General features: G+C 41.5%; 1 protein-coding gene across 1 annotated transcript in view; it reads right to left on the reverse strand.

The window, feature by feature from the left end:
* Window positions 1-16,543, reverse strand: part of LOC138283522 (mucin-6) — a 117,599-nt gene that overhangs the window by 37,654 nt on the left and 63,402 nt on the right. The window contains exons 27-30 of the mRNA XM_069221462.1: window positions 8,396-10,314; window positions 7,628-8,359; window positions 7,057-7,588; window positions 1,688-1,714 (exon numbers count right to left, since the gene is read on the reverse strand). Coding sequence (XP_069077563.1) covers window positions 1,688-1,714; window positions 7,057-7,588; window positions 7,628-8,359; window positions 8,396-10,314 — 3,210 coding nt within the window. The remainder of the gene's footprint in view (window positions 1-1,687; window positions 1,715-7,056; window positions 7,589-7,627; window positions 8,360-8,395; window positions 10,315-16,543) is intronic.

Genomic DNA, 16,543 nt, shown 5'->3' on the forward strand with positions numbered 1-16,543 from the left:
CTGCTTGTGTTTGCTTGTCTGCTCAAACTTTTAATCTTGGTGGCAATTCCAGTTGACCAGTTGCAGATATTTTCTACAGAATGATACTCCTTCAGAATAATATTGAAACACACACCACACAAAAAAGCAAGCCTACAATGTGGTGCCTTCTGAAATGCCTGTAACAAATGGAAGCACATGCAGGTATGCCGGCACACGCTGACCAATGAGAAGCAAGGAGATGAGAGTGACAATGAAGCCAACCAGTGGAAAGCAAAATATCGTGCATGCAACAGATTAAGCAGAGACATGAAAAGGAGTGGCCCAACACACAGCCTTGAAAACCATCTTGTTGACTAGGAAAAGAACTAATCAGCAACCCTTCCCCTCCTTTAGTGGACATTTGCTGGCTTGTTTTCATAGAGGTCTGCAAGGGTCCCAAAAACAACTTTCCAGACCTAGCTCCTGCTGCGTCGCTCCCATTTGGTGCGATATATGGAGCCACAGGTAACGCAAGTTACAGGATGTGAGGTAAACAGAGTCTTGCCTAGTTTGATACAGTGAAGTGCAGTTCTGGAGTGGTCTCATTCAAGACTGCGTTGACAGCCCATGTTCCAACTGGTGGACCAACACAGCTGATGTTACACAACATTGAGTCAGTCTCATCACCATCCCTTCGGTTGCCTGATGGCCACCTTATCCCACTACTCCCATGTGGGTACGGATCATAAGCATATACTTTTATATTGTAAAGTCTGGGTCTGTCACACTCACTTTCACCCTACTTCTCATAATGACTTCTAGGTATACCATCCAATCTGTAATTCTGTTTAATATATTGACATGGAGGGTTCTGGTAACCCTAAACCCACATCCCTGAAGGTTGCCCCAAGAAGCATGAGGGCATTTTCCAACCAGAGTTGAAGGCAGTTGCAAAGTAATGTGTTTCTGTTAAGAATTTTGACAAATAAATACATATATCCACAACAGTAGACATCTTACTCTGCACTGACAATCATAATATAGTCACATTGTTGTATTTGATAAGTAAAACATTATTTTATCCAGGGGTAACAAAAATACTCTTCACTGTTCCCTCGCAAGAGAAAATACTTTTCTGAAAATACAGTAAATGATTTGATGGCATAAGCAAACATTAAGGATTCACTGAAGTATTGGTTAAAAATTTTAAACTCAACAAAACCAAACATTAGGCCAGTTTCTAGTAGATATTCTACCTCCAAGCACATTTAACTTAATCTATTTACCGTCTGTGCTCCATGGACACTGCAATCCCAGTTTTCCAAATGGGAACTTGCGACAATTCCTGTTCTAGTCTGAAGAGTTGGTGACACTATCATCAGAGAAGTGTTTAAGATATTGTTTTTTCTTACTTGCTTATTCTGGACTCTTGGCCAGAAGGACCACAATGTCCAACAGGGCAACTGCTTTGAGGATGGCCATTTTAGAACATCTGCAAAAGGTGGTGTTGCACAGACGTGGGGTCCACACAACTTACTACAGAATAAAGTCAACCACACAATTTCAAATGGTCTTAGAAAATTGACTTGTGTGAGGCTGGTCCAGCTTCCCCACCACAACAGCTCTTCAAATTGTTCACCCCTCCTTTCCAATATACCACTGCAAAAATTACCTGAAATTACAAGACATTAGTCAGAAACAAGGGTACTGACATGTCACCCCTCACCTGGTTTTGTCGACGTAGGTGGCGTACCTGAAATACAACCAGAAAAAAGCTTAATTACTTAAAACTCGTTTTGGCAGGAAAGAGTGAGTGAGCTGAAGACCAATCAGATCGAACAGTAGGTGTCAATATCTACGATTGAAATTGCTGAATACAACACCATTTTGCTACAGTGACACTAGATTTTTGCCCAGTTCTTGCCATCTATAAAATTTGAAAAAGTTGCATTAAATTTACCATACTTTTGCTGAGGAGGAAAATAATATTGAACCTTTCACAATCCTATTACATATGCAGTCGAACTTTGAACATACGGCATGTTTTTTTTTTTTTTTTTTTACCTCTAGAGGGGCAGGCAATTGAGAATGTTATTAGAGAAGGGATGGCATTGCAGAATATTCAGAAAAGAGGAACGTCCCAGAAGGGGCAGGCGTTTGGAGTGTCTCCATAGTACAAAAAACGCAACCGTGAGTCATTCAACAGAATGGCAAAATCTCAGATATGGCACAGACAGGATGTCAAACACAAAATACACCTTTGCGTTCCTTATTTTAGTGACTTGTCATTTCAAGTATACAGTTCGGGATGTTGGTTGTTAATCACAGCTGAGTAAGAAATCTACAACCCCCTTCCATGAAAGATTCGTAGGTTTGACACATGGCTTCATGTTAGCTGGCATGGAAGCACTTTTTATTCCTAATCTTTCTTTTGACAAACCACTGGATTCTGGCAGCTGTAATAATGGGTCGCGTTAGTTCACACAGCTTGGGAACACACACACATCTTACGTTCTGTTGTGCTTTTTAAAATCCAAGCCCAGGGTTGCACGAGTGGAATCCTGCTGACATGGAGGGTTCTGGTAACCCTAAACCCACATCGCTGAAGGTTGCCCCAATAAACATGAGCCACTCTCCACCCAGAGTTCCTCCGAGGGCAATTGCCAAAGAGGTATGTTTAAACCCCTCATTGATCTAGATGAAGTCCCGCAATATACTTCACGTCCACACTCTGAAGTAACAGCAAAGATAACGTGTTTAACAAATAATAATACTAATATAGATAATTATTACAAATATGATAATAACAATGATAATAATACCAACAACAATACTACTAACTATAATAATAATAAAAACATGCTGGTGAATGTTTATCACCAAATAAGTACAGAAAAGGCCTTGGTATCAAGATCGAGGTTCAGCACTTCCCATGATTTATTTGTGCAAAATATATGGTGCTAATTGTGTGGTAACAGTAATTACAAGTATTGCACTAGAAAGTGCATCCCCTAGTACATTTCAGCAGCTCAAAACTGATGGTATTCATTAGGGGAATAATGCCTGGTTACTATTGGGGCCTGAACATTTTGGAGCTGCAAGCATCAAAATTCTCATGTAAATCCCCATTTTTAGGGGAAAAACTTGCAGTTGGGTGGTATTTATCGCACCGGATACATTTTGGCGCAATCCGATTTTATGGAGTGTGATAAGCATTGCACCAATCGCCTTATCACCTCTGGTGAGAGCCATAGGCCCATATTTATACTTTTTTAGCGCCGCGTTTGCGCCGTTTTTTGACGCAAAAACGTCGCAAACCTACAAAATACAATTGGCCCATATTTATACTTTTTTTGCGCCGCATTTGCGTCGTTTTTTGACGCAAAAACGTCGCAAACTTGCAAAATGCCATTGTATTTTGTAGGTTTGCGCCGTTTTGCGTTAAAAAGTGGCGCAAATGCGGCGCTAAAAAAAGTATAAATATGGGCCAATTGTATTTTGCAAGTTTGCGCCGCTTTTGCGTCAAAAAACGACGCAAATGCGGCGCTAAAAAAAGTATAAACATGGGCCATAGGCCCATATTTATACTTTTTGACGCTAAACTGCGCTAACGCAGTTTAGCGTCAAAAAGTTTTGCGCCGGCTAACGCCATTCTGAAGCGCCATGCGGGCGCCGTATTTATGGAATGGCGTTAGCCGGCGCAAGCAGACCGGCGCTGCCTGGTGTGCGCGAGAAAAACCACGTACACCAGGCAGCGCCGGCGTAGGGGGAAAATGGCGCATGGGCGTCTTAAAATGGGGCAAGTCAGGTTACGTCGAAAAAATCATCGTAACCCGACTTGCGCCATTTATTTTCGACGCCCATCCCCCATCAACATGACTCCTATCATTGTAAAGATAGGAGTCATGCCCCCTTGCCCAATGGCCATGCCCAGGGGACTTCTGTCCCCTGGGCATGGTCATTGGGCATAGTGGCATGTAGGGGGGCACAAATCAGGCCCCCCTATGCCACAAAAAATTATTTAAAAAAAATAAAAAAATACTTACCTGAACTTACCTGAATGTCCCTGGGGTGGGTCCCTCCAGCCTTGGGTGTCCTCCTGGGGTGGGCAAGGGTGGCAGGGGGGGTCCCTGGGGGCAGGGGAGGGCACTCTGGGCTCATTTTGAGCCCACTTGTCCCTTAACGCCATGCCTGACCCAGGCGTTAAAAAGCGGCGCAAATGCGCCGTTTTTAGCCACGCCCACTCCCGGGCGTCTCTTTTGCCCGGGAGTATAAATACCACGTAAAGGCCTGGGAGTCATTTTTTAGACGGGAACGCCTCCCTTGCATATCATTAACGCAAGGAAGGGGTTCACGCTAAAAAATGACGCACATTCCGGGAACTTTGGCGCTATACGCCTCTAACGCCATAGTATAAATATGGCGTTAGTTGGCGTTAGTTTAGCGTCGAATTTGCGTCGAAAAAAACGACGCAAATTCGGCGCAAACGGAGTATAAATACGGCCCATAGTGTCTGCACATCTAAGATCTTCCTCAATCAGTTTTCTAACTTGCACTGCTTTACACAATGCTCATACGGCTATTATTTTTCTAGTAAGAGGAATGGAGCCCGTTTGCACTATTGCCATGTATTGATTTTCTGGTACTTTAGAAGACATAGATGTATTGACCATGGGTGGTGGGTCCCCTGGCGAGGGGCTTGTGGCTCAACTGACATGTTCGACAGTGAGATTGAGGTGAACAGTACACTAAAGCTGATGCAGTTAAAACGGCTTTGGGTAATGAGTTATGAGGAAGAACTAAGGTATGGAAGGAAACAGGGGCAGCCAATAATAATGCGATGACTGTGATCATAGGAAGAGAATTGAACAGCTAGTTGGTAGAAAGAAACTGAAAAGTCCATCCTTGATACAGGGGATGAAAGTAAATCACTGCCGGTCTTAAAGGTGTTAATTGATATATAAAATGACTGCATCTGAGATCATAGGACAGACATACGCACAGACACGCAAGAGAGAATACAGTAAGGTCAAGATAGAAGAGGGAGGAAGCCTGGGTCTGGCCGGAAAAGAAATGAGGTGAAAGCTAAAATATGATATAAGACCAAGAGATGACCTGTAGAAAGCGATAAAAAGGGACCAACACTGAAGTCTGTGTAACACTAAGCAAGGGTAGGGTAAACAAAATATTACATCTAAAAAGACAAAAATTGCATTTAGAAAGATACGAGTAACCCTGGTAACATACACACCCCGAGAGGCTAAGTGTGTTTCAAAAAGAGGAGTGATCTACCGTGAAGGAACTCGACAGCAGCAGAACGATCACGGAGAATGCATAAAGAACCACATTAGTTGTAATCTGGCTGGGAAATAGAACTGTGCACAGGAAACACGTTTGGTAGAGGTTGCAGGAAAACACGTAATAATAAAGAGAGCAAGTGGTCGAGAAAGAAGTAAAATAGGAAGGAACGAACATTCTCAAAAATAGATCAAGAAAAGTCATATAAAGATACAGGGTTTTAAGATTAGCTTTTTTTAAGTAAGTTTTAGTAAGAGAAAGGAAGTGTGTTCTGTTTTGGCAAATACATTCAACAATTAAGAGTAGTTAAGGAGAAACACAAAGAAAGTGAGGAATAAAAGAAGAGAGGCGTGGACATGAGGGAAATAAGTGGGGCCAACAGGAAAATAGAAATGAAATTTCATACCAAGAACTTGTATGAAGAAATGGGGGTACAACTGAAGACGTAGGGGAGGAAATGAAGGAAAACAAAAATAGCAGTGATAGCCAACACAGAATTTCATGAACGAGAAATGAGATTCAACTATAAAAAGGGTGAAGGATGAAGATGGTGGAAAGGAAGAGTAATGACAAGTTATTGTAAAGAAAGGTAGATGAGGATGGGATGATGACACGATGAGCGAAGAGAAAATATATGTGATTACACAGAGAGAACACAAATGAGCATCTAAATGTGAAATGTAATAGAGCAGTGGTTCCCAACCTGTGGGCCGGGGACCCCTGGGGGTCCGCGAAGCCTCCTCAGGGGGTCCGCGACTGCTTAGAAAATTTTATATTATTAGGTTCCAACTATCAGTAATGACTCAGTGAGGGTCCCCGGATTCCAATAGTGATTCGGTGGGGGTCCCCGGGCTCCAGTATTGATAAAATGGGGGTCCACAGAAGTCAAAAGGTTGGGAACCACTGTAATAGAGGGTTCAGTTAGTAGGCTGGACAGACGTCTAAGCTTGCTCTGCCTTCTGAAAATGGAAAGGTCGACAAGTACAGACGCACATTGGAGGTATAATAGAAGGATAAAATAGCGAAACAGCACAGAGAATAAACAGAAGTTCGGGGTAAGACTGTGACCAGGACAGATATGTCTACCACCAGAAAGGGAAAAAGAGGAAGGAGAATGATGATAATCAAGCTGTCAAGAGAGAGGGGAGATTAGGAGACCGTGATTTATGCTGGGAAAAGATAGAACTGGCTGGAGAAAATTGAGAAGGGGGGAGAGCAAAGGGGGACTAAAGAAGAAACTTCAATGATTAAAGTGGGGAAAAGGGGAAGGGAGGGTGTAACATAGCCTAGAATATTAAAATCCTCAGATGCTTTTATCAAATGGCATACCAACTACAAATTAGAAGAAGGGCTAGGGTATGGTGAAGGTTTTGTTGTGTCATTGCCTTCTATTTTTTTAGTATTTTTTTGAATCAAGAAAATCAGTTGTGAACCTGAAATCCATAGGTATGTTATTTACATACAAATCTAACAGTTTACTATATTGGTGTCCGCATTGTAGGGCAATATTGATAGTAACATACCATTCAATTGACCATATTCGTCAACTCAGAACAAGTACAAAACTTGCATGTTGGTATATAACTAAATTAACACATTGATAAATATGTAGCTCCATGAATGCAAAGTCTCTGATTTCAAATTGTGAAAATAAAGAATGAATACACCTGAAGAAATTATACTTATTGTGCACATATAAGCTAATTAGATAACAACATTTCCATACTTTAAGTCCCAGGTATAGTTGAATGGAAGAAGATGCCTCTTAACATAACACCTACAAACAGTCAAACTTACGTGAAGATGTTGGTGATGTCCTGGCAGATACTGCAGTTGTTGGACTTGTTGTGGTTGAGGTTTCAGTAGTGCTTAAGGTATGGGTTGTTTGTGAAAAAGTCTTTGGGGATAGTGTAGTTGACGTAGCAGTTGAAGTATGGATTGATGATGTAGTGGTTGGGCTTTCAGTTGTTATTGTTGTGGTTGGAGTGTGAGTAGAGGATGCTGTATGAGTTGTTGGTGCTGAAGTAGTGCTTAGTGTCTGTTTAGTTGTTGATGTAGTTCTAATCAGAGTTGATGCAGTGGTTGGTGTCTCAGTAGTGACTGCTGTAGTTGGGATCTCTTTAGTGGTTACAGTAGGAGTTGTTTGTGTGGTAGTTGGTGACAAAATGGTTGTGGATGTTGTTTTTGTTGGTGGGCGAGTTGATGAAGTAGTGGTTGGGGTTTCACTTGTGATGGTTGTGGTTGGTGTGTGGGTAGTGGGTGATGTATGAGATGTTGGAATTGGGGTTGTGGATGGTGTTTGGCTAGTTGCTGATGTAATAGTTGTAGTCTGAGTTGAAGTAGTGGTTGGTGTCGGAGTGGTGACTACTCCATTTGGAGTCTCTGTAGTGGTTACGGTATGAGTTGTTTGTGTTGTAGTTGGTGTAGAAGTGGTTGAGGATGTTGTTTTTGTTGATGTCTGTGTTGATGACGTAGTGGTTGGGGTTTCAGTTGTGATGGTTGTGGTTGCTGTGTGAGTAGTGGGAGATGTATGAGATGTTGGAATTGGGGTTGAGGTTGGTGTTTGGATAGTTGATGTAGTAGTTGTAGTCAGGGTTGATGTAGTAGTTGGTGTCTCAGTGGTGACTGTTGTAGTTGGAGTCTCAGTGGTGGTTACAGTGTGAGTTGTTTGTGTGGTAGTGGGCATAGAAGTGGTTGTGAATGTTGTTTTTTTTGTTTGTGTATGGGTTGATGAAGTAGTGGTTGGGGTTTCAGTTGTGATGGTTGTGGTTGGTGTGTGAGTAGTAGGTGATGTATGAGTTGTTGGAATTGGTGTTTGGCTAGTTGTTGATGTTGTAGTCTGAGTTGACGTAGTGGTTGGTGTCTCAGTGGTGACTGTTGTTGTTGGAGACTTAGGAGTGGTTACAGTATGAGTTGTTTGTGTGGTACTTGGTGTAGTAGTGGTTGTGGATGGTGTTTTTGTTGGGGTATGAGTTGATGAGGTAGTGGTTGGTGTTTCAGTTGTGATGGTTGTGGTTGGTGTGTGAGTAGTGAGTGATGTATGAGTTGTTGGAATTGGGGTTGTGGTTGGTGTTTGGCTAGTTGTTGTAGTAGTTGTAGTCTGAGTTGAAGTTGTGGTTGGTGTCTCAGTGGTGACTGTTGTAGCTGGAGTCTCTGTAGTGGTTATGGTATGAGGTGTTTGTGTCGTAGTTGGTGTAGAAGTGGTTGTGGATGTTGTTTGAGTTGGGGTATGAGTTGATGTAGTGGTTGGGGTTTCAGTTGTGATGGTTGTGGTTGATGTGTGAGTAGTGGGTGATGTATGAGATGTTGGAATTGGGGTTGTGGTTGGTGTTTGGCTAGTTGATGTAGTAGTTGTAGTCTGAGTTGAAGTAGTGCTTTGTGTTTCAGGGGTGACTGTTGTAGTTGGAGTCTCCGTAGTAGTTATGGTATGAGTTGTTTGTGTGGTAGTTTGTCTAGATGTGGTTGAGGGTGTTGTTTTTGTTGATGTCTGTGTTGCTGCCGTAGTGGTTGGGGTTTCAGTTGTAATGGTTGTGGTTGGTGTTTGGCTAGTTGTTGATGTGGTAGTTGTAGTCTGAGTTGAAGTTGTGGTTGGTGTCTCAGTGGTGACTGTTGTAGCTGGAGTCTCTGTAGTGGTTACGGTATGAGTTGTTTGTGTCGTAGTTGGTGTAGAAGTGGTTGTGGATGTTGTTTTTGTTGGTGTATGAGTTGATGATGTAGTGGTTGGGGTTTCAGTTGTGATGGTTGTGGTTGCTGTGTGAGTAGTGGGAGATGTATGAGATGTTGGAATTGGGGTTGAGGTTGGTGTTTGGATAGTTGATGTAGTAGTTGTAGTCAGGGTTGATGTAGTAGTTGGTGTCTCAGTGGTGACTGTTGTAGTTGGAGTCTCAGTGGTGGTTACAGTGTGAGTTGTTTGTGTGGTAGTGGGCATAGAAGTGGTTGTGAATGTTGTTTTTTTTGTTGGTGTATGGGTTGATGAAGTAGTGGTTGGGGTTTCAGTTGTGATGGTTGTGGTTGGTGTGTGAGTAGTAGGTGATGTATGAGTTGTTGGAATTGGGGTTGTGGTTGGTGTTTGGCTAGTTGTTGTAGTAGTTGTAGTCTGAGTTGAAGTTGTGGTTGGTGTCTCAGTGGTGACTGTTGTAGCTGGAGTCTCTGTAGTGGTTATGGTATGAGGTGTTTGTGTCGTAGTTGGTGTAGAAGTGGTTGCGGATGTTGTTTGTGTTGGAGTATGAGTTGATGTAGTGGTTGGGGTTTCAGTTGTGACGGTTGTGGTTGGTGTTTGGCTAGTTGTTGACGTGGTAGTTGTAGTCTGAGTTGAAGTTGTGGTTGGTGTCTCAGTGGTGACTGTTGTAGCTGGAGTCTCTGTAGTGGTTACGGTATGAGTTGTTTGTGTCGTAGTTGGTGTAGAAGTGGTTGTGGATGTTGTTTTTGTTGGTGTATGAGTTGATGATGTAGTGGTTGGGGTTTCAGTTGTGATGGTTGTGGTTGCTGTGTGAGTAGTGGGAGATGTATGAGATGTTGGAATTGGGGTTGAGGTTGGTGTTTGGATAGTTGATGTAGTAGTTGTAGTCAGGGTTGATGTAGTAGTTGGTGTCTCAGTGGTGACTGTTGTAGTTGGAGTCTCAGTGGTGGTTACAGTGTGAGTTGTTTGTGTGGTAGTGGGCATAGAAGTGGTTGTGAATGTTGTTTTTTTTGTTGGTGTATGGGTTGATGAAGTAGTGGTTGGGGTTTCAGTTGTGATGGTTGTGGTTTGTGTGTGAGTAGTAGGTGATGTATGAGTTGTTGGAATTGGGGTTGTGGTTGGTGTTTGGCTAGTTGTTGATGGTGGTCGTTTGGTGGTAGGAGGGGTCTCAGTCGTCATGACCACAGTTGGTGTCTCTTTTATGGTTGTGGGTGCCATTGTTGATGATTGTGATGGTGAAAGAGGAATGCTAGGTGTTTCTGATGTTGTTTTCTCCACTGTTGTTGCTGTTGACACTGTTGGAGTTGTGTGTTTAACAGTATGCGTCTCTGTCATCGTAGTCGGTATTTTGGTTGTGCTGGAAGGCATATTTGTTGCTATAAGAAAAAATATATAAATCATAGACATTTTGATTCTCAAAGCTCAGAATATATATATAAGTTTGTTAATGTACACTAGCTATGCACTGTTTGAGAGATCAACGTGTGACTTCCAACCATGAAGGCAATGTCATCGTTCGGAATTTTTGAGAATCAGAGCCTTTAACCTTGCCCACTTTTAAATGCAATTCTTCATTTAGGTATTGCATATTTAGATATATGTGTTCTAAGCCCACTACCATTTAAAATACAAAATGCTGCAATGAAAGAAGCAGTAGCTAGTGTTCGACCTACACAACATAAGTCACTTGCGAGAAAAACTCGTAATCAGTTAACTTAAAAGTACTGCTATCTGACTTTGCTCACTTTCTTTGTATACAAAGTATTTAGTTAGACTTTCTTACCCCTTCAAGATGAGATTTTCAAAAAGGCTGTAGGCAGTGGCTAACAGTGTGGCGTATGTAGGAATTATCTCGTCCAAAAGCCTTAGTATTTTCTTGGATGGCAGCGTATATTGTAGTACCGTTGCACCACTGTTCTTGCACGTCAAATGTAAGGGCCACGTTTTGCCTTAATCTGTTACCTGTGCGTGAATCTGTCCGTGTCGTTTACTTGCATGTTTCAGTGCCGGTCACATATGTTAAATTCAAGGGCTCTTAATGCGTTCAAGGTTTGAGGTTGTTTGCATTCCCTGATGGTCAAGATCATCGGTGGCTGGAGCTTGTGATATTTTGTAAATTACATCGATCTCTTCAAATCAGGTGTATAGGCCGCTGAGAAGTGCAAGAAGATCTTTGTCCAGGTGTGATTGGTACTTAAATCCTCTGAATATCCTTTCTGAGTTTTTGAGTGTTGTAATATGAAGCACAACTCGGCATGAAATAGTTTCGAAGAATAACGCATTTTACCCTCGAAGCCCAGCGACGATCATCCATTTTAGTTCTGCATCACAGCTAACAAACGTTGCTGTCCACCATTTGTTTGAACTAGTGACCAGTGGCAAAGTTGTCCCAGAGGGTTACAGTGAATTAAAGAGGGTAGTGAGTAGCCCTGGGAGAATCAAATGTTTTGTCTGGGAACACCCACCCCCTAAACTCCCCTAAGTCAAAACGTTTCAATCTTCACCCATTGCAGCAGGGGACGCTGGGTAGCTTCTCCACTTGGAAACATTCAAAATCTTGCAGTGACGTTTGAGCGGGTCACTCAAACAAAGCCCACAAGATTTTGAGCGAGCGTCAATGGGACGAGCTTGAACTTGACTTCGGTCACTGTTGCTGTGATGCAGAATAGAAGAAGTGTGATCGCCAAACACAGGACAGAGAAAAGGAGGTAAGACATAGTGAGTTATTTCCATAGATCACTGCATGGCATAACCAGTGCATGATGGCTCCTCAAAGCACTTTTTTTAAACTAACATTTAGTTTGAAATTGAGGCTGTACAGGGTGTAAATCAGCATTCTTTACCTATGTCAAATGGGATTATAGTAAGGCCTCGCGTGCCTAGGCGCATCATAAGGCAAGGTTATTAGTTTCCATGTTAGTGGGGTCCCTTTTGTATGACTCGACAGCTAAATAAGAATACATCGATTTTCGTTTTGTTTAGTTCTCTGTGATTATAATTATTGTTTGTCGTTATCGGTGTATTGGGCGGAATGCACGTGGGGACTACACTGCCTCTGTTTAGCAGCACAACGCCCAGGGTGTAGCACATCTCTCAGCCCTTTTGTAGGTCTGGTTTAACAGCACATCTGTCTGCCAGACAGATTGTTACACAAACTTTAACATATCCATAGAGTGGGTGTTGGCTGCTCCTCTGAGGAGTGTTGCCCTTTCATCACATGACATTGGCTGTTTTTGTATCATTTCACCCCCTAGGAAATCATTGCTTTGCAATGCATAGGGGGCTATTTTACTTTTAATATCCCTTTCTGCAGTCCTTCCTCCAGTTCGAAACCAGAAAGCCATTTAACACCAGAGCGTATATAGAGGGGCTGCTCTGAGAGCGAAATACAATTAGGCCACCCCTGAATCCCACCCACCACAAATCAGAAAACTATTTGCGCAGTATTCTGCCAGTCACCTTTGGGTCAATACAGAAAGTTTGCAAGTATTGTATGTATATTTTGTCTGATGTGGATCTTTAGAACATTCTTCCAAAATCCTATTAAGGTACCCAGTAACTTTTTAAACTATATATCATAGCAACATCTTCTTGTATTTTTATTCAGACCTTCATTCCTACAATTCTTTTTGCAAGCAATGCTAGAATAACATGAGGTCGACTAGACTTGGGCATGTGACGTTTTTGATACCGTAACAATCCTTAAATAACGGTGGGAAAGCCATTAGGTCTGACGTTAATTTGCTAATACATGCAATTCGTGCATGTGTTAGAAAATACAAATGTGTGGCTGCTTAACTTTGCAAATGCTAGCCCATTATAGCCAGAACTATTGACTTCGCCAAGGGTTGTTGGATTAGTTCGCTAATAGCGTTGCCGGAAGCTTTCTTCTCACCGTTTTAAAGGCTTTCATATTGTCCGTCTTTTTATTTTACTTGAATGTGACCTTTAGAGCTAGTGGTAACTTGGCCACTGACAAATGTCTCTAAAACGTTTTCTGTAGGCAAACAATTGTCTGCTGCTCCGACTGTCAATAAAGAAGACAAACATTGGCAATGCCAATAAGACTGGCTTTAAAGGAATGCTGTATGGTAACCCAAAGCATTACTACTAGGTAGTATGGGAATAGATTGTATCTGTGTGGGAGCAAAGAACTGTAGAATAATATTGGTGTAGTTAAATGGTCAGATAGTTGCACTGTCAAGACAGACCTAAAAGTCCATGTAGGTTATTGACTGGCCTCCTCTTATTTCTGCTGCAGTTTGACTGGCCTCCTCTTATCTCTGCTGCAGCCAGAGCAAAACACCATAAATTATCTAGATATCTAAGGCACTTTTATAGCTTTTTAATATCTTGTGTGTGCCCCTGAAAGCTGCTTGGAGGGCAAGCACTTTTTTGAGGTAACACACAACTTCTGCCCAGTCAAAACATGTACTCCTGGCTCCCTACATATGGGGAGAGCCAAAACTCCTCTCTAGTGATGATCACATAATTGTCTGTGACAGCTGCACTGTCAAGCCAGACCATAAAAACGAACAAGAGGACTTTAAATTAGTGGGCAGATGAACACGTGCACGGCACCCTGTTTCTGTTAAGCCTAGGTTCAATTTCAAGATATTTAATAAGGTTTCAAAAGATACAAAAAACCCAAACAGCTTATATATTGCTTTTTGGACCTACATCTGAGCTGAAATAAACATATGGCCACAGGTCTTGATGATGATGTAACACTCCAAACTACACCTTAATTCCTAGTGATCTCAATAAATGTCAAGCAAGGTCCTGCGTGCTACTCTTTATTTAGGGAACCTCAGCACTTACTAGCAAAGTGTTAGTTATTTGTTTCCTTCACTGCACTGTGGGTAGAGGATGGCTCGTAACAGCCAGGACTGTTGACTTTGGAATTGGGGAAGCAGGAATGAGTCTTGATTTTGACATCCTGTGATTCTTGACAAATGAGTTACTCTCTCCCTGCCTAAAAAATGAGTGTGTAATGTAATGGGTACTAATGTAAAGCACTCCAGTAGCTTTGGGTCGAGTGAGCGCTATATAAAACTTGAAAAAAAACTGTTTATCCTCAAAAGTAGTAACAAGTTGTACTTTCTTCGCACTACTTTTGGCCTCAATAACCTAACTCACATACAAACAAGCAGTGACAATGCCAATCGATCTCACTTGGCTATAAAGTAATGCCTTGAGAATATAATAGAGGTTTATTTTCAGGGTATTTTTAGTGATTGATAGGTGCACAGATCTGTGAGTGCCCACAGGCCTCACAATAGTTAAAAAAATAATAATCCAGTGGAACTGGAAAAACAATAAAATGTTCAAGATCTAAAGCTGGCACAAAGACATGTTAGACTCAGGTTTCCTTTGAAAAAATGACTTCCAGACTTCAGGGAGTGGATGACAACTTTCCAAAATGATATGGCAACTACCTCAAGCTATATGGATACATATTTTGCTCCTTCATAAGTGGTATTGGTACTGCTCTTTTCCTGTCGCCTCACCCTATGCACCCCATTAATTGCTAAAGTTTAGTAATTAGACTTTATTCTTGCTTGTCCTGGTTATAAAACCATATTATAAATCACACCATCAACAGAATTATATTAAACAAAAATAAACAAGGGTTAGTCCAGGGGCAGCCTTCTTCTAACACTGCCAATGATGTTTCCCTAAATGAGCTTGCAACTATTACAAGCACTCTGCTTCCCACGGTTTTCCTCTAGGCCAAGAGTCCCTCCAGTTTGTTCATTGTTGAATATGAATCTTGACGTGGGATAGCAGTTTTGTGGCGTGACCAACATTACGCAGAGCCGGACAAATTATTTCAGCTGTCCATTGTATATAAGTGGCAACCCTTGGAAATGACACTCTTTAAAGATTGCTCTGGGAAGTGATGCATTCCTAATGTGGGTCCTGCTGTTGCTGGAGGATAACATTTGCTGACCTTCTGATCGGGGCAAAATAGGATGCTCCATCAGACTAGAGGTAGAGGTATTGGCTGTAACCGAACCAGTAAACGTTATTTCCCAGGGATACACGAATTTGTCTTTTGGATTCACAGTTTTTTTATTTTTTCATTTCAACAGACCAAAACACCATAGCCTTTATCGGTCCAGTCCGGAAATCAAGGACTGCAGCTGATGCCATGGACATTTGTGGTCAGCTTCGCAGGAGGTGTTGTCAGCCTGTGTAAACCTAGCTTCACCTATGCACTGCTCCCTTATTCCGTTCCTCAAATTGGCTCTCCAACTTAAATGCAAGGAACCTTATGATGTTTTTCAGCAGGCAAACATTTTTGAGGAACAAAATTGTTGCTTAGTAACATCTTCTTTTCTGATATTATCATATCTGTAGATTCGTATGTTTCTGGGGGAATTAACAAGCCCTATCTGTTGATATAAATGGTGGTGGGCCATAGTAGAAAACAGGAACCCAGCATCTGTAAGAATCTGTAAAACAGTGTGGCCAAATTTATCCTCAACTCAATACCAATTAGAAAAGCTTAGCAAATATTTGAAATTGTGATCAGTGAGTAATCATGATACCTCATTGAGGAACCATTTTGTGGAATTACAGTAGCTCATCTGACTCCATTCAAAGAAGTCATTAATAGTAGCACTCAGGTATATAAACGTATGCTGCACCATGAACCAGACACGATTGAGCAGCATAGTCCACTGTACAGTGATGTCTAGGTTTTTTTCAACATAGACAATATTTCATTCTTTTTAAAGCCTAAATGATTGTGTGATCATTTGTACAGCTGATCATGTGTACAACAGTATTTTGACAACTGAAGATTGCAGCAGTGATGTAATACTCTGAGGTAGAATCTTGCTTTTAAATTTTTTACTCAGCTGCATCTAGTGCAAGAAGTGTTCTGACGAGTGGTTGGACCTTGGCTGATGTTTCACTGGGAGAATCCTCACTGCATTGTAGCAATGATCACAATCTCATTCATTTGTTTGGTTAAGTGGCATGTGATGTCAAACTATGGGTATAATGCAGGAGCACTTTGTGGATATTTATACGAATTTCATACAGATGTGCTGAAAAATGTATCTTATGGTCTGAGTGGGTAATACCTATGTCTTAATTGCAGTGGCCCACTAACTTGAATGGCAAAGAATGGTTAAATCTACGTTTTCTCTTCAAATAAATATTGTTTTTACATTTTAAATAACTTAAATAGACAGGGTGTTCGAGTAGTGCCATTGTGTAACCGATGGGTGTATTTAATTGAGGCTAGTGTACAATAGATGCTATGTAACTTCCGTAAACAGACCCTACAATCATTTTACTCTATATTGTAAAACTCTTTGCTGTTAGTTGGTAAGAGACCTGGTATTAGGAATCTATTTAGTTCCAGAGCTTTACATACTGTGAAGGAATCACCAGAATGCAATCCCTAGGATCTACTCCAGTCACGAAAAGCTAAAGCTCCCACACTATATGATCAAATCAGGTAGTTCCATTGACACAGTGACGTTAATGATACCAGAGTTGAAATATTGAAATAAGAAGGGAAACTGTGGTGAACCCCACTACGTATTTAACATTGCGTTGCCTGCATTTATTAAGGTTTAGTTTTGATGA

The sequence above is a fragment of the Pleurodeles waltl genome, chromosome 3_1, assembly GCF_031143425.1.
Source record: "Pleurodeles waltl isolate 20211129_DDA chromosome 3_1, aPleWal1.hap1.20221129, whole genome shotgun sequence".
In the NCBI taxonomy this organism is placed as follows: Eukaryota; Metazoa; Chordata; class Amphibia; order Caudata; family Salamandridae; genus Pleurodeles; species Pleurodeles waltl.